This window comes from Phyllostomus discolor, chromosome 5, assembly GCF_004126475.2.
Source record: "Phyllostomus discolor isolate MPI-MPIP mPhyDis1 chromosome 5, mPhyDis1.pri.v3, whole genome shotgun sequence".
In the NCBI taxonomy this organism is placed as follows: Eukaryota; Metazoa; Chordata; class Mammalia; order Chiroptera; family Phyllostomidae; genus Phyllostomus; species Phyllostomus discolor.
In genome coordinates, this window is record NC_040907.2 from 31,765,645 (window position 1) to 31,793,261 (window position 27,617).

A 27,617-nucleotide genomic window follows, 5' to 3' on the forward strand; every position below is an offset into this window, starting at 1 on the left:
CATTGAACGCAGCCAATGGGTGGTGTGGCCGCAGCACCGCGGGAGGTTCGATTGACCGGGCCTGGCGGGACCGGAGAGCTCTGGCGGCTGTTAACGCGCGCTTTGCGAAGACGAAGGTTAAGCCGGAGTGCTGGGACCGAGTTCATCTTGGCCGTTTTTTTTCCAGCTCCGCCTGGGGTCCTCCTTCCAAACCCGGGTCTCTTGATCGTCCTGCCTGGATCCCTGCTCGACCTCCCTTAGTCCGTGGCTGGCATCTTCATTCTAGACAGGGGAAATTCCCTTTTTCCTAGCTCTGGCGCCTCTCCCTCCCCGGGCCTCTGGTTTTCATCCTAGCCTCCTCTCTCCTGGCCTGTGCTTACCCCTTCCTTTACGCCCACCTGGGACCATTATACCGACTCCATTCTGCCCAGCCTGGCACTCCAGCCATCGCCCCCCGCATCCCACACTCTGCTTGGATACTTCCTTTTGGCGTGCTCTCCGGCCTCAACCAGCCGGCTACTCTCAAATTTGGGCCCCAACCCCAGTCACTGGCAGAATTCCCTCTATCCATGCTCCCTCTGTAATTAGCTGTGCTCTCGCCAATATAGCAGCCCGCTCTTTGCCATGTCCTGGTTCAGCATTTTCAGCTTGCTGGATGCCTTTGACTTGTGGCTGATGGTTACCTGGGTCTAGCTAGGATGGTAAGTGTGGCTTAGAGGAGACTGGGTAGTCTCTACCTGGGTCTGATGGACTCAGGCCGCAAGATTCCTGCCAGTGCTCAGTTTCCGTTTTCTTTCAGAGGAGGAGCTTAGCTCCCAGCCAGTTGGCCAAGAGAAAACCTGAAGGTAGACCCTCGGATGATGAAGACTGGCAGCCTGGGGCAGTGGTGAGTACTCTGCCCTTGAGGGGATAGGAAAGGAAGGAGTGTTTGGGCAGAAAGGAGTCCTGGACTCAGTTTCTGGGGTTACATGGAACAAACCTGGTCACTTCCAGAAGCCTCTTTCAGTAAACTTTTAACGAGTGCTTACTATGTGTCAGGCAGTGAACAAGATACAACATTTGTCCCCAAGGTGCTCACTAGAAGCTAATATAGACTCAATTTTCCTGGTAGGAAGGGGTATTCCAAAGCAAAAAAGCACATTGGGTTCTGGCCTTTGGCTGCCTTGGGAAAAAGTACTGCCCAACAGCAACTAGCAGGCTTCTCTTTTGCTTTTTGTCCTCTTACCCAATGTCACAGAGTAGTAGAGGGTGCTGGGTTTACCTCAGAGTCCAGAGCTCACTTAGGCTTAGACAGGAGGGGTGGTGCCCCTCCAGTCTCTGCTAATACTACAATATAGTATGTTCAACTTTGAACTGGCCCTGTGCTCTGCTTCCTCCTTGAGGCTTTCTGGGGCTAGCTGTAGGCAGGACCTGTGTAAACCAAAATCAACAGGACAATGTAGCATTTACTTCAGAGAGAGTGGTTCAAGAAGCTAGGGCTTGGCTATTGGAACTTTGGAGGAAGAGATTACCTAAGGAAAGTCTAGAAGGCAGTTTTGGGCAGGGGTAGTATGTGAGTAAAAGCATGTAGAGAGAGGGAAGGGGCTTGGTGTTTCTATTTCAGGAGTGCCTTACAGGATCATTGAAGCTTCAAATACCTTGGCAAGCTGGTACAAGTGGGTTCTTGCCTGGTGTCTCATTGGACTTGCTTTATGGTTGCACCACTGGTATACAGGGGGCTCCTCTACCTGTAAGAGAGGCACATTGACTGTCCCTTGCCTCTTACAGGGGTCTCAGGCTTGAACTGGGGCAGCACTTGGTACAGCTGAGTCATAAATGGTGCTGTCTGCTGCTGGTTGCTCCTGAAAATGTTTTTGGTGCTGGGATCCTCATTGCCATGATATGAACTGACTGGAGAATGGCCTCCGTGGCCTGGGAGTTGGGGGCAGCTATACTCATGTCACTCCTTTGGGAAACTCAGGGAGGGAAGCAAACAGTTGCTAAATTATTCCTTGGAGTTTTCGGAGTAAAGATTTGGGGCAGCGTGACTCTGTGCTACTGGTGGGCTTACCTTTCACTGACCCACTTCATTCACCTCTTCCAGCGCCCCATCTCAGATTGGGCAAGTTCTTTAAACTCATTAAACTCTAATTTTCACCTGTTAAATAAGGATGCCGGACACTTAACATAGGATCACTGTGAAAATGATACATAGTAATATATGTGAAGAGTTTTTAACACATTGCCTGGCATTTAATAAGCATTTTATTTTATCTTTTTGCACTATTTCATTGTATTTTCTTCCATGACCATTTATCTCCCCTATAACCTCTTCCACGCCCCCCCCACCCCACATTAAACATTTTCAATTTAGTTGTCACTGTGGTCTTCTAGACTTCTTCACATTTCTCATCATTCTCTCCTAGACTCCCAAGAAACGGAAATCCAGCAGTGAGACCCAGAGCCAGGATTGTTTTCGATCACCTTTTCGGAAAGCTTTGACCCAACTAACGAATCGACCGCCCTGTCTGGACAGTAATCAGCATGTAAGTCAGAACCACAACCTGCTGATGTATGTACGCGCCCTGTTGTTTTGCCCAGGCAGGCTTCCACCCTTGAAGACTTGACGGAGTAGCCAGCAGGCAGACTTTGGTGGGGACTTTGGGCTTGCTCACACAGCTCCTGGAGACTGAAAGAGCCCTGGCCTCTTTCTTAGAGATGTGTGCTGATTTGGAGTACCCTTCTTTTGTAAGATTTTAGATGGCTCAGATTCCTGAGGACATGAGGGTGTAGGAGAGGGACGGCTATTGCAGGGTATCGGAACTAGGATCCACTCCATCTCTGACTCTGCACAGGGCTTGAAGAAGTACCGGAATCCTACAGCTTTCATGTGCTGCCTCTAGTGTAATGTAATCATCACCAGGCAGGGTCTGTGCATCATCTCCTGTAAGTCTCATTTTTTTAAGGAAGCTGTCTTAGAGGGGTTAACTTATCCAAAATCACAGAGTAGTTCACCTGAAGCTTTTTCCACCAAACTTTCTGAGGGACAGTAATGCTGAGCTCTTGGAATTTACTAGACTGCGGGGGATAAAGATGCCTTTCAGTAACCCTTTTCAATCACACCTGAGTTTATGTTAATTGAGATGATTTTTGTAAAGCACCTGACCTTGGGGCTGGTTGCCAGGAGAACCAACCCACCAAAGAATGGCCAGTGCATAATCAATCATGCTGATGTAATGCAACCTCCATAAAAACCCAAAAGGGCGAGATTCGGAGAGTTTCAGGTCCCAGAGCTTATGGGTTGATGGACGGAACCTCATCCGTGTTCCAGGAAGTAGCACACCCCAACTCCATAGGTACAGCTCTTGTGCTCAGGGCCCTTCCAGACCTCGCTGTGTTTCTTCATCTGGCTGTTCATTTGTATCCTTTAATACCCTTTGAGATAAACCAGTAATCTAGTAAGTAAACTTTTTCTGAGTTCTGTGAGCTGCTCTAGTAAATGAATCAAACCCAAGGAGGGAGTTGTGGGAACCCCCAGTGTATAACCTGTCCACAGAACCACAGGTCACACCCTGACCTTGGGATTGGCATCTGAAGTGGTGGGAGGGACACAGTCTTATGAAGCCTTAATCTGTAGAATCTGATGCTTTCTCCATGTAGGTAATGTCAGAATTGAGTTAAATCGTAGGACACCCAGGTGTTGTCAAGACTTGCTTGATGTGTGGAGAACTCACACATGTGGTATCTGAAGTGAAGTAGTGTAGGATTAAGAGTAGAGGACACGCCCTGGCTGGCGTAGCTCAGTGGATTGAACGCGGGCTGGGAACCAAAGTGTCCCAGGTTCGATTCCCAGCCAGGGTACATTCCTGGGTTGCAGGCCAGAACCCCCAGCAACTGCACATTGAATCTTTCTCTCTCTCTCTCTCCCCCTCCCTCCCTTCCCTCTCTAAAAATAAATAAATAAAATCTTAGAAAAAAAGGATTAAAAAAAAGAGTAGAGGACACAACAGGAGTATGTTTTTCCTTTACAGGAAGGTTTTGAAGGAAAAATGGGAATGTGTGACGGAGGTTATTTGTGCACTCAGCAAGTGTTCAGAAACATTTTTACATAATAGATAAATGCAAAATAATACATATATAGCATGTAATATATAAAACACACCCACCATCCAGAACTAGAACATCATCAAAGTCATAATCCCTTTTCCCATCCCCAGAGGTAATCACTATCTTGAATTATGTTCATCTTCCCTTGCTTTTTGTGATAGTTTTACCATACATGTATAATTCACTAAGTTTAATTGTTTATTGAGCTGTAAAAAAATGGTATATATGTTACCAAAGTAAAGGGGTCTGCTTTTCTGTGTGCATCAACACTCAATAAGACATGAACAGGAGCTTGCGGCAAAGGATTTTTTAGTTCAGGAAGCAGCCCGTACCTGGAGTCACAGATGAGCCAATGCTTAAAGACCTGACTCCCAGTGGCTTCCAGGGGGTGGGTTATACAGGGGGAAAATCATTAGTCATGGTGGCTAAGGGAGTGAGGGTTGTGGTCTTTAGCGACTGATCAGGGCTTGGGTAGGGCATAGTTAGTTGATCAGTGCATCTGTTTCTGATGTCAGCTTTGGCATCAATTTGTCTGGTTTCCCTGCTCTTGGGGGCCTGGAGCTGAAACAATAAGCTTAGACGTTATCTCTAGTTTGTCTGAAACTTTATCTCTGTTTAGCAGACAAGAGGCCTTGTTCCTAAGATTTTTTGGTGCTGTTCAGAAGAACCTCATTGTCCGGAGGGCTTAATGATTAAAGGAGTGAACATGTAAGGGAGAAGGAGGCAGGTGAGCCAGGAGGCAGAATGAGGCTAGTTTGAACCAGAAAGAAAGAAAGGAAAAAAGATTGTATTAAAGAAACGAAGTTTCTTTGTGGTTATGTGTAGTCCTCTGGGACTTTTCATTCAGGATCCATTCAAGTTGTCCTGTGTATAGTAAACTGTAGGACATTAAGTGCAGGTGTGGTGAGAGTGCAAAACAGGAGCCTAACAGTCTGGAGGTGGATGAACACCTGAGTCTGAGGGAGATGCTGATTAGGCTGAGTCCTGAGGGATGCGAGGATTCAGCCAGGTGAAGTGAGTGAGACGTGATCTTGATGGAGGGAGCAGCCTGTGTGAAAGCTGTGGAGGAAGGAACCTGTCAGCGAGGGAAAATTTTCCTCCATCCTAGGTTCTTCTGGCTGGATTTATAATCAAATAGTCATGAGACAGATTAGCAGGAGAACAATTAAAGCTCTTAATAACATGTAGTAATATGTGTACTTCATGTATACATAGGAGAGACCCAGGAAAGCTAAATAACTTGCCATTTTGGCAGAAGCCATCACCTTAAATACCATCTTCAGCTAGAGACAAAAAATGATGGGGGTGGAATCAGTTATGAGAAAAGGACAGTAAGCAAGTGTATGCAGATGTAAGTCCAAGCTTTGTTCATTTTTGGTGGAGACAGGCCTGGTTCAGTGATACAGACACACTTACAGATAGATTTCCCTTAGAAATATGCTTTTATTTGGTTTTCCGAGCTTCTCCCAAGTCTGCTGTTTGTTAAAAATAACCAGGCTGGGGGACGTGGGGGTGGGCTGGGATGGGAGTAAAAGACAGAAAACTGTACTTGAACAACAATTAAAATAAAATTTAAAAAGAAAATAAATAACCAGACTAAAATAATATCCCAAAAGACACATTTTGGGGTATCATAAACTCTGCTTCCCTTCAGGCCCCAAAGGCACAAGTGCCTCAGACCCACAAAAGTCATAGTGCAGCCCTGGAAATGAGGTCTTTAACCTTAGACCCTGGCGGGATGTCTAGGTTTGAAGGTGGTTGCAAATGTTGGTGTGGAGCCTAGGAGGGAGGTACTGGCTGGGGTCATTAGCATATTGGTGATATTTAATATGTCCAAAGTGTACTGTAGTGTCTAGGCGAGTGTGCAGTCAGAAGAGCCTAGGGCCAAGCCCTGTGGAACACTGACTTTTGAGGGGGTTAGGCAGAGGAAAAAGAAAGCCCATTAGAGAACTGAGCGTGAAGTCCCAGAGGGGGGGTGTTGGAGGTGGTTATAGTGGGAGATTGGTGTCCATGGAAGTCAAAGGCAGAGAGTATCTGAGAAGGAGTGGCCAGCTTTGTCTAGTAAGATAAGGATAGTTAGTACATTTATTGGAATTAGGGTCATATAGGCTATTGGTGATCTTGCTCAGAATCATTTCAGAAGTTGAAAAGAGCAGAATGGGTGATAAGGAGGGGAAGACAGACAACTCCCTGTAGAAGTTCCAAGGGGAGGAGATAAAAGGTCAAAGGAATTTTTGTTTTATGAGATAGGCAGTTGAGCCCTGGCTGGTGTGTCTCAGTGGAAGTGTTGCTGGTTCAATTCCCAGTGAGGGCACATGCCTGGGTTGTGGGCCAGGTCCCCAGTAGGAGGCATGTGAGGGGCAACCGCATTGATGTTTCCCTTCCTTTCTTTCTCCCTCCCTTCCCCTCTCTCTAAAAATAAATAAATAAAATCTTTAAAAATCTTTAAAAAAAAAGATAGGCAGTTAAGCATTTTTAAAATGCTGGTGAGGGAGAGGTGGAAATAAAGGAGAGATTAGGCTGATACGAATTTTCAGTAACTAAATGAACAAAGTGAGAGCATGCTCTCTCTCCTGCCTCTGCTAGAGTCTAGTGAGTATTACCAGAACAGGTTCCCAGAGGCTGGCCATTGCAGGTCTCGCAGGCTGTGCCCTCAGATGTTTTTGGCCAGGGGTTCGTGCAGTGTCCTATGCTAGTTGCCCTAGCCTGCGGTTCACCCCATAGAAACTGTGGCTCCCGGTTTTATTGACAGCCTTGCTTTTTAAATTTGGAGCATAAATTCTTGGCTACTCAGAGCCTCAAATCTAGCCTCCTATATTAATAGTCTTGAAGATAATATTTCAATTTTAGAATTGAAGGCAGAATTGACACCAAATTAGGAAGGAAACTTGAGTCCATTTCCTTCCTTTTACTTTTCTTTGACTTAAGGTTAGCTTTTTTTTTTAAAGACTTTATGTATTTATGTATTTAGAGGGGAAGGGGGGAGAAAGGGAGAGAAACGTTGATCAGTTGCCTCTCACATGTACCTGGCCTGCAAACCAGGCGTGTGCCCTGACTGGGAATTGAACGGGTGACCTTTCAGTTTGTGGGAACATGCCCAGCCCACTGAGCCATACCAGTAAGAGTGAGGGTAGATTTTTTGTTATCATCCTTCATATATGAATTTCTCATTATTATTATTGCTATTTATAATTACAATAATCATGGTAATTAAAAAGTTAATAGCCCTGACTAGTGTGGCTCAGTGGATTGAGCACTGGCTTGCAAACCAAAAGGTCGCTGGTTCAATTCCCAGTCAGAGCACATGCCTGGGTTGCAGACCAGGTCCCTAGTAGGAGGCATGTGAGAAGCAACCAATCAATGTATCTCTCATACGTTGATGTTTGTTTCCTGTTCTTTCTCCCTCTCTCTAAAAAGTAAATAAATAAAATCTTTTTAAAAAGTCAATAAAATACTTTATTCATCTGCAAAGGGATATACAAATAAACAATGAATTTGGGCCTATCTCTAACCCTGCCTTAGTCACATTATTTAGTGTGATAATGAAGTTCAGTTCTCTGACCATTCTTTTCTGTCTTCCAATAGATTGCCAAATATAATAATTATATTTTTCCTATTTAAAGTACATTGAGTTTTTAGAAATTATAATCTGTATGGAAATGGTTCAGAATAAAAAGGTAAAAATTTCAGGGCAAGGCGGGCTTACTTTTTTCCCATTAAATTACGTTTTTGCTAGAAGGAATGTTTTTTATTACTTTTTCACTAATATGTTTTCATTAAAACTACCTTTAGGGTTTTTGCTCTTGTTTTCTCCTTGCTTTCTGGGGTTCCAGTCCTTGTTTCATTGAGGTTCGCGGGCTACTGTAATTTCCCAGAGGGCTCAGGTGTGTGTAGACCAGATCCTCGGCGGGAGTTGTCAGAGGAAGCTCAGGAGGTGGTGCTCTGGACTCCCCTGCCTTCTCTGCTGCCCCAGCCCCATCGCTCAGTGCTGATGCCAGGCCCAAGTGATGGCACAGGGTCTGGCAGACACTGAGGTGGAAGTACCAAGGCCACCCTTCTCTAGGACCTACGTATGTCTGCTTCCTGTCACCCTTTGCCCACATTCTTTTTCTCGGTGATTGGCTTGCCCTCTGTCTGTGTCCCCTTTATCATGTCGTTCCTTTCTTGTGCGTTCCCGTGGCAAGAAGCTGCTGACTGGGCTGATCCACGTGGCTGCACTCAAACAGCTTGGGTTAGGGGGCCGCGTTGCCTGCCTCCTGGTTACAGGGGAGGGCCTTGGGATCAGGAAAGTCCTCCATTTGTCACGGCTGTGTGACTTGGGAAAGTGGTAATGACTGAGCCTGGATGTGTTCATCTGTAGACTGGGTATGTCAGTAATGTATGGACTTTGTAGAGCTGTTGGTGAGGCTTCAATGGTGACGTGAACACAAGGGGCTGGATGTTGCATCTGGCGTACATCGTTACTCATCACTGTGGTCGTTTTTACTGATGTTAATGTTATCGCTTTACTAATGCTACTCTTGTTACTCCTGCTCTTTGAGGGGCTGTTGAGTTCTCAGGGAGGCTGATGTGGGAATTAACTGCAATAGGCTGACCTGATATGACAAAAAAAGAAATGTGAGGTATGCTTGGGAAGATGTGGTCCAGTAGGACAGTGGTTGAATCCAGATATTGGAGTTCCTCATTAGCAATGGGTCTGGGTAACTTTGCGATACCTTCTTCTTAAGGTGTTACACCCTAAGGAATAGTTAGCTGTCCACAATGGCATGGTCTTTTGTGAGCTAATGTTATGAGCCTTGTGGTTGACTGAGGCTAGACACTGGCAGGTGGTCATCTGGTGTCCCTTGGTACTTGTAGAACCTCATATAAAGCCACGAAGATGAGAGCTGTGTACAGACCTAATGTGGAGCGCATCTCTTTATGTTTAGCTGTGTCTGAATGACATGTGATCAAAATACAGTGCTCTCGCTGTGTTATGGTACTTAAATAGACATCTTAGGCTGCGTTTGTAGAAATAGTATCCCATAACATCGCCAAACATTCCTGAATCCCTGTTTCTTCTCTTCTCTTTTTAGGAAGCATTTATTCGAAGCATTTTGTCAAAGCCTTTCAAAATCCCCATTCCAAATTATCAAGGTAAAAATGGAAAGCATACCTCACATTTCTTTTCTTCCTCTTTTTGACTCAGCCATGTGAAAATGTGCCTGAATAATTAAAACCTCAGCTTTTGTACATACAAGCTTACCTTGGAGTTGAAGGTGCCAGTCCAGTGGTGACTGTTACAAGGTGACTCCTGAGGCCTCGTGAAGGCTGTGTTTGATAGCTTCAACAAGGGCCACTGAGAATGACTGCCTGTCATCTGCTTGATGGGGATGTGCCAGTGCTTGGGAAGCTCCTGGTGGACCAGAGTGAGGTTTCATTTAGTCCAAGTGAGTTCAGTGGCATCTTCTTTATGAGGCCGACTCTCCTGGAGGCGTAGGTTCTTCAAAGCTTCCCTTCCCGTGTAGAGCATAGTTGTGCTAAAACTGGGACTGGGAGGAAGGAGGCCGACTCTCAAGACTTCTGAGTCTCAAAAAGGCTCTTTTAGGGATTTAGACCTTTCTAGGATTAACTTGAGATGAATAAGACCCAGCCCTTCAGAAAGTTTGTAGTTGAATGGGGAAGTGAAATAGTAAGAACTCTGATCTGAGGCAGACTGGGATAATGGTCCAGTAGAGTTGCCCAAACTGGGTTTGGAGTGGTTTAGGGAGAGAGCTAGGTCACGTGGGAGCTTAGGAAAGGTTATGTGAAGAACAGGCATTGGAGCTGGGCCTACTGGAGCTCCTCAACTTAGAGGCTTATGTAACAGATTGTTGGTTTCTAGGTCCCCTGGGCTCTCGGGCATTGGGCCTCAAAAGGGCTGGGATCCGCCGGGCCCTCCATGACCCCCTGGAAGAAGGTGCCTTGGTTCTGTATGAGCCTCCCCCACTGAGCGCCCATGACCAGCTGAAGCTTGACAAGTATGTACATTGCGGTTTTCTTACCCAGTTCTCGTCCTCTGTAGGTGTGCATACCTGGGAGGGCAGGGGGCATTTTAGTGTGATGTATCCTTGGGACTGGCACATGTTTTCGGAGCACTGTCATTGCTGCACTGTCCACAGAGTGTGTGAGTGGGAAAGGGCAGTGCCTGGGAAAGACCACGTGGACGTGTCCGTGTGGTGGGAGTTTCTTATCCCTTCCTACCAAGCTCAGGAGCTGGAAGGGTTGAGGTGATGACGTAGGACACCCATTCCCCTGTCCTAAATTTCCGTGGAGCAAGAATTTACTGTAGTTCGGTTACTAGGCCTAGCAGGGCCTTTCTCAGGCAGTTGCCTCTGGCTTCTGGATCAGCAGGACACAATTTGCTGAGGGCATGCCCTTGCTCATGTCTGAGCTCCATATTTTCTTTGCCATGTTTTCTCAGGGAAAAACTCCCTGTCCATGTGGTCGTTGATCCTATTCTCAGTAAGGTCTTGCGGCCTCATCAGAGAGAGGTAACTGGTGGTGGGGGGTGGGCATGAGGGATGGGCCAGGGTCTGAGACTGGGAGGCTGCCACCTCTGGAGTAACAGCAGTGTGGTTGCCAGCATGGGCTGGGTGCTCTTCTTCCCCAGGGAGTGAAGTTCTTGTGGGAGTGTGTCACCAGTCGGCGCATCCCGGGCAGCCACGGCTGCATCATGGCTGATGAGATGGGCCTGGGCAAGACGCTGCAGTGTATCACCTTGATGTGGACGCTTTTGCGCCAGAGTCCAGAGTGCAAGCCAGAAATTGACAAAGCAGTGGTGGTGTCGCCCTCCAGCCTGGTGAAGAACTGGTACAACGAAGTTGGAAAATGGCTTGGAGGGAGGATTCAACCACTAGCCATCGATGGAGGCTCTAAGAATGAGATAGATCAAAAGCTGGGTACGGAGCCTTGACAAAGATGACTGCGCTCCTCCCATAACCTGCTCCTTTCTTACGTGTGTGCTCACTGACGGCCAGGGTTGAGGGCAATGAGAGGTGGCAGAGGAGAACTTCCATGGAAAACAATTGAAATAGTTATTCCCAGGCTAAATTAAAGAACTAGCAAACTTTTTTTTTTAAGATTTATTTATTTTCAGAGAGAGTGGAAGGGAGGGAGAGACATTGATGTGTGAGAGAAACATCAGTCAGTTGCCTCTTGCATGCCCTGAACTGGGGACCTGGCCTGCAACCCAGGCATGTGCCCTGACAGGGAATCAAAATGGTGACCCTTTGGTTTGCAGGCCAGCAGCATTCAATCCACTGAGCCACACCAGCCAGGGCCAAACCTTTTTTTCTTTTCCTTTCTTTCTTTCTTTTTTTTTTTTTTAAGATTTTATTTATTTATTTATTTATTTATTTATTTATTTATTTATTTTTAGAGAGGGAAGGGAGGGAGAGAGAGAGAAAGAGAAACATCAATGTGTGGTTGCTGGGGGCCTTGGCCTGCAACCCAGGCATGTGCCCTGACTGGGTTTTTCTTTAAGATATTGTAAAATTTGTTCCTTGATGCCTTTTTTGTTGTAGAAGGATTCATGAACCAGCGTGGAGCCAGAGTGCCTTCTCCTATTCTCATAATTTCTTATGAGACATTCCGCCTTCATGTTGGAGTCCTCCAGAAGGGGAGTATTGGACTGGTCATATGTGACGAGGTACTTGACTCTCAAAGGTCTCGGTGGTAAGGAGAAAGTGTGTCAGACGCTCCTCACTGAGAATTGCCATCCTGGGGCTGTGTCAGTCACTGGGGAATGCTGAGTACAGGGCAGGCTGCTTTGGAGGAGACAAGTGGGAGGAGAGCCCATGAGGTCAATCTGTCAAAAGAGGGAGTAAGCAGTGTTTGGAACTCCGATGAGGGCGAGGTGCTATGGACTGATGGCCACGGGCTGGATCCTCTACACAAGACATTGCTACCATTAGCAGTGCCGCACTGTGCCCAGGCCTAAGTGAGAATTAATTTCCTTTCAGGGACACAGGCTCAAGAACTCTGAGAATCAGACTTATCAGGCCCTGGACAGCTTGAACACCAGCCGGCGGGTGCTCATCTCGGGGACTCCCATCCAGAATGATCTCCTCGAGTATTTCAGCTTGGTACATTTTGTTAATTCAGGCATCCTAGGTGAGAATCCAGCTCTGTTGGCTACATTAGCGGGGAGCCTTACCTGTAACTCTAGCTGAGGAAAGAAAAGAGAGAATGCTAGCTGTGCTTGTAGGAAGACTTTTCTCGTCAGGGAGAGCCTTGGCTCTGCTGACCAACTCAGCAAGGTCCATTCTGGTCTTACTTGAAAAAATTTTTACTTTTAAATTACATTTGCCATCCAATATTATTTTTTAAAAGATATTATTTATTTTTAGAGAGAGGGGAAGGGAAGAAGAAAGAGGGGGAGAGAAACGACGATGTGTGAGAGAAACATCCATCAGTTGCCTCTCACATACCCCCCAACCTGGGACCTGGCCTGCAACCCAGGCATGTGCCTGCCCTGACTAGGAATCTAACCGGTGACCTTTGTGACTGCTGGACCATCCAGCCCACTGAGCCACACTAGTCAGGACATAATATTTTTTAATATTAGCTTCAAGTATAAAACATAGTGGTTAGACAATTATATAATTCACAAAATGATTCCCCCCAACAGTTCAAGCACCCACCTGGCAACATACATAATTACTACAATATTATTCATTATATTCTCTGTGTTGAACTTTACATCCCCATAAGTATTTTGTAACTACCAATTTGTACTTCTTTAATCCCTTCACCTTTTCCACTCAGTCTTTTATCCCTACTTCCCCTCTGGCAACTCTCAGTTTGTTCTCTGCATCCATGAGTCTGTTTTTGTTTTGTTTTGTTTATTTCTTTAGATTTCACTTCATCTATGGATTTGTCTTTCTTAGTCTGCCTTGTTTTAATTAGCATAGTATCCTCTAGGTCCATCCATGTTGTCACAAATGGTAAGATTTTATTCTTTTTTTATGGCCAAGTAATAGTCCACTGTGTATTATATATACCACCACTTTTTTATCCACTCATCTGTTGATGAGCCCTTAGGTTGCTTCCATATCTTATCTATTGTAAATAAGCTGCAGTGCACATAGGGGTGCATATACCTTTTCAAATTAGTTTTTTTGGTTTCTTTGGATATAATCCCAGCAGTGGAATTGCTGGGCCAAAAGGCAGTTCCATTTTTAGTTTTTTGAGGAACTTCCATACTGTTTCCCATAGTGGTTGCACCAATGTGCATTCCCACCAACAGTGCACAAGGGTTTCTTTTTCTTCATATCCTTGCCAACATTTGGTTGTTAATTTATTGATGATAGCCACTCTGTCAGCTATGAGGTGGTATCTCATCATGGTATTAATTTGCATCTCTCTGGTGACTAGTGATGCTGAGCATTTTTTCATGAGTCTGGGGCCCTCTGTATGATCCTCTTTGGAAAAGTATCTTTTTGGGTCCTATACCCATTTTTTAATTGGATTGGTTGTTTCTTTGGTTCTTTATAAATTTTGTGTATTAACCCCTTATCTGATGTATTTTTGGCAAATGTCTTTGCCCATTTTGTAGGTTGTCTTTTTGTTTTGTTGATGGTTTTCTTTGCTGTGCAATAACTTTGTAGTTTGATGCAGTCCCATTTGTTTTTTCTTTTGTTTCCCTTGCCCGAGGAGGTATGTTAGGGAAAATATTGCTAAGAGAAATGTCAGAGTTTACTGCCTATGTTTTCTTCTAGAAGTTTTATGGTTTTGAGTCTTAACATTTAAGTCTTTAATCCATTTTGAGTTTATTCTTGTATGTGATGTAAGAAGGTGGTCTAGTTTCATTTTTTTTTTTTGCATGTGTCTGTCCAGTAATCCCAACACCATTTATTGAGTAGGGTGTCTTTACCCCACTGTATATTCTTGTCTCCTTTGTTGTATATGAATTGACCATATGGAATTCTCTGTTCTGTTCCATTGATCTATGTGATCTATGTGTCTTTTTATGCTAAAACCATGATGTTTTGCTTACTATGGCCTTATTGTATAGTTTGATATCAGGTAGCATGATACCTCCCACTTTGTTTTTCTGTTTTCATTGTTGTGGCTATTCAGGGTCTTTTGTGATTTCATATAAATTTTTGGATTATTTGCTCTAGTTCTGTGAAAAACGCCATTAGTATTTTGATAGGGATTGTGTTGAATCTATAGATTGCTTTTGGGGTTGGGTTGTGTGGACATTTTAACAATGCTAATTTTTTCTACTCATGTGCACAGTATATGCTTCCATTTATGTACCTTCTTCAGTTTCTTTAATGTCTTATAATTTTCCGAGTAGGTTTTTTACTTCCTTGGTTAAATGTATTCCTAGGTATTTTATTTTTTTTTGGTGCAGTTGTAAATGGGATTGTTTTCTTAGTTTATTTTTCTGATTGTTCATTACTGGCATATAAAAATGCAACCAGTTTCTGAATATTTATTTTGTTTCCTGCTACTTTACTGAATTCATTTATTAGTTCTTAATAGGATTTTTTTGGTAGACTCCTTAGGGTTTCCTATATATAGTATTATGTCATCTGCAAATAATGACAGTCTTACTCCCTTCTTTCCAATTTGGATGCCTTTTATTTTTTCCTTTTGTCTGGTTGCTGTGGCTAGGATTTCCGCAGTCTGGCCATGTTCCACTGCAGAGGTGGCAGGCTGTACATATCTAGGACATGGGGTCACTGTGAGCTGTGGATGAAAATACTGTGCTTCCTTCAGACAGTTTTGTTCATCACGTCCTAGCTGCCTCACAAGAGCTTTGGCCTCAGAGCAGACTGTATTGGGCAGTTTCTTTCCTTTTTAAATAATTTTTTAGTGTCCAACTAAGTGGCATTAAGTGGCTTTAATGAATATATCTATTCTACTGTTGATAGACAGTTGCATTGTTTCCAGTTTTTTTCTCTTTAAGATTTTATTTATTTCTAGAGAAAGGGGAAGGGAGGGAGAAAAACACCAATTGGTTGCCTGTTGCATGGCCCCAACTGGGATCTGGCCCACAACCCACCTCTGTGCCCTGACCAGGGGTTGAACTGGCCACTTGATTTGCAGGACAATACCCAACCCACTGAGCCACACTGGCCAGACCAATTTATTATTCTTTTGCATAATGATGCTGTGACCATTCTTGTGTATGTCTTTACCTAGGCATAGTATGCATTTCTCTGTCCTCAAAGTGTGGGTGGAATTGCTGGGTCATATGTTATGCATGTGTTCAGCTCTGTAATCACATTCCAAAGTGGTTATACCATCAGAGTATGAGAATTCCAGTGTCTCTACATCATGGGTCAGCAGTTTGTTTTCCAAAACAGCTAGAGGCTCACAGGCCAGATTGTCTCTGTCACAACTACTCAGCTCTGCTAATGGGGCATGGCTGTGTTCTAATAAAACTTTAATTTTTTAAAGATTTGATTTATTTCTTTTTAGAGAGATGGGAAGGGAGGGCGAAAGAGATGGAGAGAAACATCAGTATGTGAGAGAAGCATCAATTGGTTGCCTCTTGCATGCCCCCAACTGGGGACCTAGCCCACACCCAGGCATGTGCCCTGAGTGGGAATCGAACTGGTGACCCTTTGGTTAGTAGGTCATCACTCAATCCACTGAGCCACACCAGCCAGAGTAATAAAACTTTATTTATAGAAATAGTTGGCTTGCCCGTGGCTGTAGTTTGTTGACCATGGCTCTATATCATCACCAATATTTATCTTTAAATTTTTAAAAAAGATTTTAGTCATTTTATTGTTGTTTAGTGATATCTCATTGTACTTGCCTAATGTTGAATAAAGTTGAATGGTATTTAATATGGTCTTTTGTGAGGTGCCTGATCTTTTTATTTCTGGCCAAAAGAAAACCCTATACCTATTTAGCAGTCACCCCCTATTTCCTCTTTATCCCTAAGCCCTGGAAACCTCCAATCTGCTTTCTGTCTCAGTGATTTTGCCTATTCAGGGTATTTCATAACAGTGGAATCCTATCATATGGGACCTTCTGTTTTCAGCTTCTTTTACTTGGCGTACAGTTTCCAAGGCTCATCTACACTTTAGCGTGAACTTCCTGGCACTGATACATGCTGCTTCATCTCTTATAAGCAGCATATAGGTGGGCTCTTTAAAAAAAAATCCAGGCTGACAATTGGATTATCTGTTTATTGGATTATTCTGTCCATTTATAGTTAATGTAATTACTTATATATTTGGATTTTAATCTACTATCTCACTATTTGGCCTTTTCAGTCTTCCATGCTTTGGTAGCTCCCTGATTCATTCAAACAAATTGCCTGTAATTTGTTTAGCTTTGTTGGTCTTGGCAGGAAGGTTGGTCTGTAACAAAGTGATCTGCTGTTACTGGCAATGGGAAAATCATTCTTTTTCTACACTCTCTAATTTTCCCTTCTCTCCTGTGTTTAGGAACTGTGCATGAGTTCAAGAAGCATTTTGAGTTGCCAATTTTGAAGGGTAGAGACGCAGCTGCCAGTGAGGCAGATCGGCAGCTGGGAGAGGAGCGACTGCGGGAGCTCACCAGCATTGTGAATAGGTAACGGCAGGGTGGGGCTAGAGGGCAGCAGCTTTCTTTGGGTTCCCCCAACTGAGCTCATCAGATTTGCCAGCTAAGCCATCCAAGGCTGATCTTTTGGGGCCTTGGACTATGAGGGCTGGGATTCTAGGAAGGGAGTGGGATCTGTGCCTTGACTATAGTCACTAATAAATGAAGGGTTCTTGCAGGCCAAGTCCCTGCTCTCTTCCTGGCCTGGGCCTGTGGTCTGGCTTTGGATTGCTTAGCAACCTGCCAAGGAACCTCTTTTCTGACACTGTTGGACTTTCTGAGCAAAATATCCCTTGGAGCATTGTTAATATTTCAGAAGTTTCCTGTCATTTGGTCTTAGACCTAAAGAACCAGGCTTCCCTTCCCAGGCTTCGTAGCCTTGGACAAGTAGGAGCATATCTGATGAATGTGGATCCCTGGGTGAAAGGGCTTTTTCCATGGGGGCCACATAGCCAGGAGGGCAGGTACATTCCGGACTCCTCTGTTATAGGTACATATGAGATATACTTGGTAATTTACATCCTGAAGAGCCCTGCCCTTCCCAACTGAAGAGCCCTGCCCTTCCCAACTGCCACCTCTCACTCTCAGTTTTGTTTATTATTTTTTTATTATTTATTCATGAGAGAAACATCTGTTTGTTGTTCTACTTATTTATGCATTCATTGGTTGATTCTTATATGTGCCCTGACCAGAGATCAAATCTGCAACCTTGGTGTTTCAGGACAACACTAACCAACTGAGCTACCTCACCAGGGCCTGCTCACTCCCAATTTTAGATGACAGGAAGGAGAGTCAGTGTGTCAGGAGCTGCTGCTTAGGTTCCTGATTGTTGTTCTTCCTGGTCTGCCAGGAGGTATGGGCTTAATTTCATTGAGTCTTGGGCCATGTGACAATAGGCATTTGGGCAAATGCAGAAACTCCCCTAAGGACTTAGTGGTTTAGAGCTTGCTTTCCCAGCCAGAGCACCAGGTTCAATGGGAGACCTTGGCTTCTTCTTGAGGAACAGCTAACCTTTTGAAAGGGAGGAGAAAGAGTTGTCAGTCAAAACTAGACTGTTTGAAAGGGTCTCTGTTTCTGTGACTGAGACCCCAACATAGATATCTTTGCCATAGGGCTGATGGGTCTCTGACATTTGATACTACAAAAGAGTCAGTCTTGGTCTTTTGGATGGTAACTTTTATTCTAGTAGTTTGTGTGGCCATTTCACCAGCTCCTTACCTTTTTATCCTGTTCTCTCCAGGTGTCTGATACGGAGGACATCTGATATCCTTTCTAAATATCTGCCTGTGAAGATCGAGCAGGTGGTTTGTTGTAGGTAAGGAACTCAACTTAGGGGTATGGCGAGGGTAAAAGCCCAGCTCTCGAGTTGTCCTTAGAGGGCCAGAGTGTGGCTCAGTGCTTCCCACTGACCCAGCTGCCTTTTTTTCAGGCTGACACCCCTTCAGACTGAACTATACCAGAAGTTTCTGAGGCAGGCCAAGCCAGCAGAAGAGTTGCGTGAGGGCAAGATGAGTGTATCTTCCCTTTCTTCCATCACCTCATTAAAGAAGCTTTGTAATCGTGAGTTGTGTCCATGCTCTGAGGTCCTCTGTGAGTGAGTAAGAAAGGGTAGGCTCCTGCAGGTGATCCAGCCACCTTTACGAATACTTATCCAGAGTCCTCATAGGGGCCACATGTGATTCCAGCCCTCCCCAAGGTGTGAGCCCTGCATTGTGCACTCTGTAAACCAGACCCTTTGCTTTGAAAAATTTAGCTTGTCCTCAGCGCAGCCCATTCTTGATGCTATGGGTATATATAGCACTATGTGTGTAATAAGTGTGTTTGTACATACATGTGCATATAAAATGTTGGACAGGTGAAAAAATAACACACCTTAATGCCTCTGGTATAGCTCCCTTCTTGTTGGGAGAACACCCTAGTGAGCAAGATTGTCCATTTATGGTCCCAGAAGGCACTGACTGCACGCTGGAATTTGAGACCAAGCAAATCTGGTACTGAAGAAGGTCTTTCGGGTAGGCTTCTAGGGGGTGTTCTAATGAGCACTGAAGTGGGAACTTTCTAAAGCAATGTAGCTGGCATTTTGGTTTTAATTTTTTCCCCTAGATCCAGCTCTAATCTATGACAAGTGTGTACAAGAGGAGGATGGCTTCGAAGGTGCCTTGGACATATTCCCCCCTGGTTATAGCTCCAAGGCTCTAGAGCCCCAGCTGTCAGGTGGGACCTTTCCTATCAGTTTTTTGGTTTCTCTGGGAGGAGGGATGGGAAACCGTCTCGTTGTTCTAGACCTACCTTGACTCAAGGCAGGATATCAAGAGTAAGAGTTGTGGGTCATTGGGATGACCTGCTGAGGGCTAATAGTGCTGATCTCCCCAGGTAAGATGCTGGTCCTTGATTACATCCTGGCGGTGACCCGAAGCCGCAGCAGTGACAAAGTAGTGCTGGTGTCCAATTATACCCAAACATTGGACCTCTTTGAGAAGCTCTGTCGGGCTCGAAGGTAGGGAAGAGCTTAACTAGGCTGCCAAAGGGGTGCCTCTCTACTGTTCCCCTAGGAAAAGTAAGTGTTCTGATTGGTGGATGTGGGTACAGGAGGGACTTTTCCTTATGGATGTTCTGGTGCTAGTTTCATCCCCAAGCAGAATAGCCCCTGGTCTTTCAGGTGCTCCCATCAGACAGACTCCTGGCTTCTAGCTCCTGCCCCTCCCTTTGGGAGTGGGAGCCTTAGGCTGTGTGTGAACAGTCTCAAACATGGTTAGTTCACTCCCCTCAGTAGCTCTGGCTCCAAGGAATTCTGCATTCTTCTTAGGTTTTGATCTTTGGATTTCCCTTTAGGTACTTATATGTTCGCTTGGATGGCACCATGTCCATTAAGAAGCGAGCCAAGGTTGTGGAGCGCTTCAACAGTCCATCGGTAAATGCACAGCCCATTCCCACACCCCCAATGTAGTGACACAGTGAAAGAGAAGATATAAGAGGGCTCTGTCCTAGGGTCTTCCTGAATTTTCTTTTTTTTTTTTCACGTGGGTGTGTGGCAGGGTTAGGCTTGTTGGTGATGGCTGAGCTGGGACCTGACTTAGTGGTCTAGGAGGTTGGGTGGTGGGTAAACTGGTGGTCCTCATAATTAGTCTTAAGAGTACTATGTGTACTAGACCAAGAGAGAACTGTTCACTGGGCCGAGTAGGATTCCAGTTCAGACTGTAAAGGGTTCTTTTTCTCCTGCTCCTCTCTTTCCAGAGCCCTGACTTTGTCTTCATGCTGAGCAGCAAAGCTGGAGGCTGTGGCCTCAACCTCATTGGGGCTAACCGACTGGTCATGTTTGACCCTGACTGGAACCCAGCAAATGATGAACAAGCCATGGCTCGGGTTTGGCGTGATGGTCAAAAGAAGACCTGCTATATCTACCGCCTGCTGTCTGTAAGGATGGAGTTGTGGTCAGAGTGGGGGTGGGTCATGGAACAAGACCTTCAAGACCAACTTGGATTGCTTTTCAGTGTCTCTCTTTGGCCCTTCTCCCTCTAGCACTGGCCAAGGGCTTAACCTGGAACCTTATTTATTCTTCTGTTCTCGCTACCCCATTCCCTAAAACCCTTCTTACAATGCCCTCTGGATGCCTGTTCATTAGCTAACAAACTCCCCTGTGGCCCCATCCTTTTCACAGGGCACCTGCTTTCCCTCATACCTGATTTCTGCTCTCCCACTTGGCCTCATAGTCTTCTTATATTCCATGTCCCTTGGTGCTGAGGAGCGGTGTTGGCATTTTCCAAGTTCTCCGTGATCACGCAGATCATCTACCCTATAGTTCCTCTTTTGCAGCTCATGCTGACTGACTTGATACCCTCTTTTCCTATCTTCAGTAATCTACCTCCTGCTATTTTCCTAATTCATGGATTACTTTGGACACCAGCTCATTCTTTCTTTCTTCCCCAAATCCACGGTCATGCTAGTGGACTTCAAGGAGCATGCAGTTATCCAGCACTCTGGCCTTCATGTTTCCTTGACTTCTCCCTATTTTTAATTACTCCTGAGGCTACACTGTGGAACTTTAACAGTACCAGAACTTTACATAGTACCCAAAACTTTAATAGTTATCATTGGTAATAGCCATCACTTCTTATCTGTTCAGCTTTTTTATACCTCGTACATCTGCTTCAACCTAATGTCCCTAGTGCCCTGTCCTCAGTCCCGAAATCTAGCTAGACTACCTTTTCTGTTCAGCCTGATCCCTACCGTACGTCCTTTCAGGTACTCCTTCCCTAATACCTACTTCACTTGGATCATTACAGCTATTCTCAGCTTCTAAACCAGATAAATTTGCATTTACAGATTGATACTACCACAAATTCAGGTTCACTATTTTGGGCTGGGCCATATCTCATTTCCTTCAGCAGGTACTTCAAGCCTTCAGCACTGCTCTCAAGTTTCCTTCCTAACCCTGTTTCTTATTTTTCTGCAGAGACCTTGTCCTTCTGCTTTACGGGGGGGGGGGGGGGGGGGGGGGGTAAGCTACCAGGTTTGAATTCTCTCTGCCCGCTTCCTGTCTTCCGTAAATCTATACACCTGTGCATCCCATCTCAGAGGAAGGTCATGCCTTTCCTCTGTTTGAGATTCATCATTCCAGCTCTGTTCTAGAACACTTTCCATCCTTTCTTTTCTTAGTTAATTAATTTCTCCTTTATTCTCTGACGTCTACAAACATACTCAAGTAGCTCTTGCCTTAAAAACAGTTTCTCGCCCTGGCTGGCATAGCTCAGTGGATTGAGCGCGGGCTGGGAACCAAACTGTCCCAGGTTCGATTCCCAGCCAGGGTACATTCCTGGGTTGCAGGCCATAACCCCCAGCAACCGCACATTGATGTTTCCCTCTCTCTCTCTCTCCCTCCCTCCCTCCCTTCCCTCTCTAAAAATAAATAAATAAAATCTTTAAAAAAAAAAGTTTCTCAATGCTGTCTTACTGTAGCCACTACCTTGGGTTACTTTCTGTTCACTGTCAAATTTTTCCAAAGCCTACAGATATAACTTTACCTCATCTTCGACTCACTCATCACACTATTTATGCTATTGAACCTGCTTTTGAATGTACTATTATTGGCTTTCTAATTGCCAAAACAAGAGACTCTTGATTTTTCCTTCTTTGTATATCTGACACTATTCACTACTAATCTTAAAATTCTTTTCTCTTTGGAAACTCCACTCTGGTTTTCCTACCTTTGTGACTATATATGTTCATTATATTGACACGTCTCCAATGAAATTTTTAGCTCATATATCACCTACTGTACATTTCATTCCACCTGAGCACTTAAGATACATCATGACAAAAACATGCTCCCCTTCTGAACTTTGTCATTTAATGGCTCCATTATCTACCCAACCCAAAATTTGTAGGATAATCATCCTACTAGACCATGTTCCAATTACCATTGTTTTTACTTTCTTGATATTTCCTTAATCTAACCTTCCTCTCCATGCCATGCTAAAGTCACCATAATCTCTCACTTGGATATCTTGGCATCTTCCTAATTCTTTATCTTTGGTCTTATCCTAACCCATTTTCACATACTGCTTCCAGAATGAACTTTCCAAAAATTCTGAATTTGCTTATCATTTCTAGGAAAAGGTTAAACTCTTCAGCCTGGCATCCAAGCTTCTCCATCATGGCCTCTGCTGACTTTCTCAGTCCCAACTCTTACCGCACTTCCACTGTCCTCTAGATAGGCTGAACTCAGTCCCCCACTAGGTCAGACTTATTCCTTTGTTTCTCTGGTGGGAATGCCTTCCTTTCTACCTTTCCTTGTAAATCACTGATTCATTTTTTAAGATTCAAGTTAAGGGCCATCTCATTCTTCCTTTCAACACTGTTCCACTCTACCATCCCTGTTGTGGGCTCCTGGGTAGTCTATACAGAAATCTGTTGTTATACCAATCAGCTTAAGTGTGTGTCTGTTCCACTAGTCTGAGTTCAAGAATAGGGATCATATTGATTCTTCTTTATACCCTAGTGTTACACAGCGTCTAACATAGGATACCCAAGTAACAGTTACTAAGTGAGACTTGGGCTTGGTGTGGAAGTCTGATGAAACTGCTCTAGACAAATCTCAGCTTACCCTGAAGGGATTTAGCCAGGCTGTGAAAATATCATTGGTACAGAAAATATTCTGGGTGGGCAGACATGCACAAGTCATGTTCCCAAGAGACAAACTGGGTAATGGGCCCAGCTGAGCAGAGGTATTGCTGCAGGATTTTTCCTTTTCATTTCTCTCTCCTTCTCTTGAGGGCTATAGTTTAAGTCCCTGGGTTTTCCTGCCCCCTAGGTGTGGGTATGACTTAGCCCTGCTTCCCTGGCTCCCACCATCTTCTCCCAGGCAGGAACCATCGAGGAGAAGATCTTTCAGCGCCAGAGCCACAAGAAGGCACTGAGTAGCTGTGTGGTAGACGAGGAGCAGGATGTGGAGCGGCACTTCTCTCTGGGCGAGTTGAAGGAGCTGTTTACCCTGGATGAGGCTAGCCTCAGTGACACACATGACAGGTAGGTGAAATGCCCTGCCAGCCATTATTGGTGAACTTCCTGCACAGCATGGAGATGGGATGTATAGTGACCACAGCTTTGTCCCCTGCCTCCAGGTTGCGCTGCTGCCGCTGTATCAACAACCACCAGGTCAGGCCACCCCCTGATGGCTCTGACTGCACCTCAGACCTGGCTCAATGGAACCATAGTACTGATAAGCGGGGGCTCAGGGATGAGGTACTCCAGGCTACCTGGGATGCTGCCTCCACTGCCATCACCTTCGTCTTCCACCAGCGTTCCCACGAGGAGCAGCGGGGCCTCCACTGATACCCAGTTAGCCTGGGTGTAGCTGTTAAAGAGGAAGGAGAGGGAAAGGGGCTTCCTTTTCCATAGGGCCCTGCTGAATTTTGTTCTATGGGAGAAGAATCATCAAGAAGGGCTGCATGATGTTTGCCCAAAATTTATTTTATAAGAAAAACTTTTGGTTAAAAAAAAAAAAAAAAGAAAGGAATAAAGGTATGAAAGGGACTGAGGCCTGAGAGCAACATGATGAGCCCAGCAGAGAAGAGGTCTGGTAGTGGGCACTTCTACACTTCTCTAAAGCTTGGGTACCTGCTTGAGGTGGGAAAGCAGGAACTCGGGGCAGGGGAAAGGGGGCTGTTCTCAGTGACTGATGATCACTGCAACCTCCTGGCCCAGGGTTATCAGGTTACTGAGTAAGGGGCCTAAAGGCTCTAAACCCAGTTCTGGGAATGCTTTTGCTGGGCCCCATCAAGGCCTCCAGAACCTCAGTGCAAGGGATGAAGGAAAACAGAGAAAAAAGTGGCAGAAAGAGAAAGACAGAATTGGTTGGGAGTTCTGGGCAGCCCATGCCTCAGTCCCCACAAGCTGATGGAACCGAGCATGGGCCTGTGAGGCATGGGCCCCATCACATGGTGCTGACATAATCTGCAAAGGCCTGGGATGAGTCCCACGAGTCGCTGACCACATGGCAGGTGGCCCGGAGCCTCCGGATAGCTTCTCTGGCTGTTACTGCGTCCTGGTCCAGCCAGTTCTGGAAGAGGCGCAGGTGACCAAAGGCTCCACGGCCCCAGCGCTCCAGCCGCTTGGCGAACTCCAGAAGTCCATCTGGCTTGATGCAGTTGGAACTGGTAGGGGGAGATGGATTAGGCACCTAGGAAGCAACTAATCCCTGGTGTGCTTCTGCCCTTCTATCCCCTGTCCCCTTCCTCCCCTCAGCCTTCAATGTGTACCTGATATCCAGCTGACACAGAGAGGAGGACGAGTCCTCTGAGAAAACATCTGCCAGTGCCAGCAGGCCAGCATTTCCTGGGGAGAAGGGTTGAAATGCTGGTAACCACCCAAGAATAGGGAATAAGGGTATCCCAGCCTAATTAAGTCCCAACACACAACTATATTCTAGCCCGTGTTCCCAGTGGGGAGGTTTGTGAGCTTCTAGGTCAAGGGACTGGCTGTTTCCCTTTCTCCCTCTCCATTGCCAGGGCCCTGCCCCTACCCAGGCGGTTCCCTGGCAGCCGGAGGCCCTTCAATGTGGAGTTGCCCTTCATAGCAGCAACCATCTCAGGCAGAAATTGGGCCGGGCGCTTCTCAAACAGACGACAGAAGGAGAAGGTAATCTCTGTCAAGAGAAATGAGAATAAATTCTGATGGCTGCATTAGGGCTGGTGCTGCCCTTAGCAAAGGGGGTAAACATTTCATAGGGGCCTAAAAAGAAAAATTAATTTTGTCCAAGACCACAGGTAAGGCTAGAGCTAAATCAAAATCCAAGCCAGAGATTAATCCTAGGTGTTCACTGTAGGGAGCTTCTCTGCACGGACAATTCTCTGTCCACTTTCCCTCATCTGTTGGCTGCCCTCTTTGTAGGGCTAGGGATTAGACAAGTCTATGACAGCACATTTATCCCACTCTACTGTGACTTCTGTTCAGCTACTGAAAGGTAAGAACTTTTGGGTGAGGTGCTCTAAAAGAATAATTTCCCATGTGTAGTACGGGAAGAGTTGAGTTTTGGATCTTTTAGAAGGCCATGCAGGCTCTATAACCATTTTATAGTTGACGTAAGGCCAGGAAAAGTGGCTTACTCAGACAGTGATGGAGCCCTAAGAACTCAGGAATGCCCCAGGTTCTGGATGAAAGACTTACCTTGAAGAGTCAGATTCTGTAGCAAAAAGAGCACCTCGCTCTGACAGTCGGCCAGATTCATGTCGTGGAAGCTCAGCCTCTTCAGGGCTAGGTTGTATTCTGGGGGTGGGGGGGGGGGGCAGAGGCCATAGGCCTTAATAGCTTTTCTGAAGAATGCAAGCTCCCCTCCTACTCCCCTCCCTTGACCATTCTAGCTGGTTCTTACCTTTGAGTGTCTGTAGCACAAGCCCAAAATCTTGGGGAGAGGCAAAGGTGGCACTATCCAGGGACAGCTGCTGCAGAGAACCTGAGGCTTTCAGTACTGAGCAGAGCAGTGGGGCTGGCTGGGCTCCTCGTGGAAATCCCATCTCTAGCTGTTCCAGGCAGTTTTCTGGGTATAAGGAGATAAGATTCCAGCTGGCCATCTCTTTCACTCCCATAGCAGGTCCTATTCTGTCCTTAAGGGACTCACTAAAAAAGTCTCGTCTACTTGTCTTTGAGTGCATATATATTATATGCAAGGCCCTGTCCTAGGTTCTGGGAATAGAGCACTAAATAGGAAATTAAGTCCTTTATGTAGCTTTTAGTCCAGAAAGACTAGACTCCTTGGATAAGCAAATATAATAAAGTGTGCAGAATGGTGGTAGTGGAGACATACAGGAATTCAGGGTACATACAGCAGGGGGATCTAATTTAGTCTAACAGTTCTGTTCTCGGTTCAGATCCTTTTTCTGCAGGCTGATCTGCCATGGTCACTCCTTACAAGGAGTGGTCCAACCCAGGGTTATCTTTAGTAATTGGATAAAGAGGGAGCAGATTCCAGATAAGCCAGGAATGAGTGGTAGTGGGCCTGAATTAGACTGAATTAGAGATCTTCCTGCTTTCCCCACAAAAATGCAGCTGCACATTTGTATGGAGACAAGACACACATGCACAGTGCTTCACCTGGTATCTCTTCATCACCAATTATGTGGCTAGGAGGCCCTGCATTCCCTGGCACAGCAGGGTTGTCCCTTTGGCTGGGGTGGTCAACACGAATAGACAGGACCCGCAGTAGGGGCAGGGCTCGCACAATGGCACGTGTCAGCTCCAAGATGGGCAGTGGTGAGAACAGGTCACTGAGATGCAGGGCACGGAGGCGGCATCCAGCTTGGCCTGACAGGACCCGCAGGCTGTCCAGCAGGCGGAAGATGTTAGAGCCCAGGCCTGTGGCAGGAAAGAGTCATGCGGGAGTGTCAGCAAGGGTAACATTCAGAGACAGGTCCAAATATTTCTACTGATGACTACCAAATCTTGAGCTTTGGATCAGATTTAAAATCATTTGTCTCAATTATTCATCCATTGTCTTGCTTTTTTCCTCAGGTAACCAGCAAACTGATGTCTACTCTACTGAGCTATGCCTTCAAGCATTAGTCAGGGCAGAGTCACAAAAGACGGGATGTGGTGGAGCAGCATGTAGCTGCCACCTACGTGATAGACCCACACAGCAGAGGCCCCTGGACTTTTACTATAGGTCATGGGAATATCTGAGAACTGAGGAGAGTGACAGTGATCCAAGAGGGAATACTTCAAAAGATTCATTGAGTAGGAATGGGGCAGAAAAGGATAATCACATCCCACAGAAGGGAGTTAGATCCAGGTTAGGAAAGTTGCTTAATGCCACCATGCTGATCATTCTTTGGAATCCGCTCTCTTATCTCCCCTTGGACTAATGTGACTCCAACTGATTTTTTCCATTCAACTAAACCTCACCCAGCACTTAGAAAATAAGGTGTTTTTTTTTTTGCGCTAGACAGTGAGCAACTGATCTTGTTTTGCCTATATAGCCTGATAACATAATGGGAACTGGGTAAGTACTGTGGAAGTTCAAAGGATGGGTACTTAAGACCCAGCTCAGCTTACATCAATAAAGGTTTTCCAACTGAACCCTAAATAACAAAGGAGATGGGCTAAATGGAGAGAGGAGAGGAGAGTGATTGAGGCAGAGAGATCCTGGCATATGTAAGGCCTGAAGGAGAAAGTGGCAGTTCTAACTGAAAAAGTCAAAGGGGCTAATGCTTAAAGTATAAGGGAGTAAAATGTTTAAGATACAATTATAGGGGTAAGTGGGAGTGAGAACATGAATGACCCTATAAGGAAATTAAGGTGTATGGTGATGGAAAAGCACTGGAGTTTTTAAGCGCACAAGTGACAAATTTGCATTTTTGAGAAAAATGCTGGGTTTCAGAGTAGACAATGGATTGTACAGTGAATATGGACTCAGGAAGAACTGCTGAAGTGAATCCAGATGAGAAGTAATAACCTGTTAAGGATTAGAGAGAGAAATAAAGATTTGAGAG

At 45.4% G+C, this 27,617-nt stretch overlaps 2 protein-coding genes across 6 annotated transcripts in view; one reads left to right on the forward strand and one right to left on the reverse strand.

Moving 5' to 3' along the window:
• Positions 1 to 23,947, forward strand: RAD54L (RAD54 like). Its single transcript, XM_028513459.2, has 18 exons — positions 1 to 680; positions 779 to 865; positions 2,385 to 2,504; positions 9,141 to 9,201; positions 9,929 to 10,064; positions 10,508 to 10,577; positions 10,697 to 10,985; positions 11,610 to 11,734; positions 12,048 to 12,198; positions 16,500 to 16,626; positions 17,876 to 17,950; positions 18,065 to 18,195; positions 18,739 to 18,849; positions 19,009 to 19,132; positions 19,468 to 19,546; positions 19,870 to 20,049; positions 22,997 to 23,160; positions 23,256 to 23,947. Exons 1-18 carry the CDS (start codon positions 678 to 680, stop codon positions 23,464 to 23,466), a joined length of 2,244 nt encoding a protein of 747 aa, XP_028369260.1. The 5' UTR covers positions 1 to 677; the 3' UTR covers positions 23,467 to 23,947.
• The window catches only part of LRRC41 (leucine rich repeat containing 41), an 18,109-nt gene continuing 14,075 nt past the window's right edge, over positions 23,584 to 27,617 (reverse strand). For all 5 annotated transcript variants that reach the window (XM_028513456.2, XM_036026019.1, XM_036026021.1 and 2 more), the window contains 6 exons: positions 26,224 to 26,484; positions 25,505 to 25,669; positions 25,300 to 25,398; positions 24,656 to 24,778; positions 24,393 to 24,468; positions 23,584 to 24,287 (listed from right to left, as the gene is read on the reverse strand). In XM_028513456.2, coding sequence (XP_028369257.1) covers positions 24,068 to 24,287; positions 24,393 to 24,468; positions 24,656 to 24,778; positions 25,300 to 25,398; positions 25,505 to 25,669; positions 26,224 to 26,484 — 944 coding nt within the window. In that variant the 3' untranslated portion in view covers positions 23,584 to 24,067. The remainder of the gene's footprint in view (positions 24,288 to 24,392; positions 24,469 to 24,655; positions 24,779 to 25,299; positions 25,399 to 25,504; positions 25,670 to 26,223; positions 26,485 to 27,617) is intronic.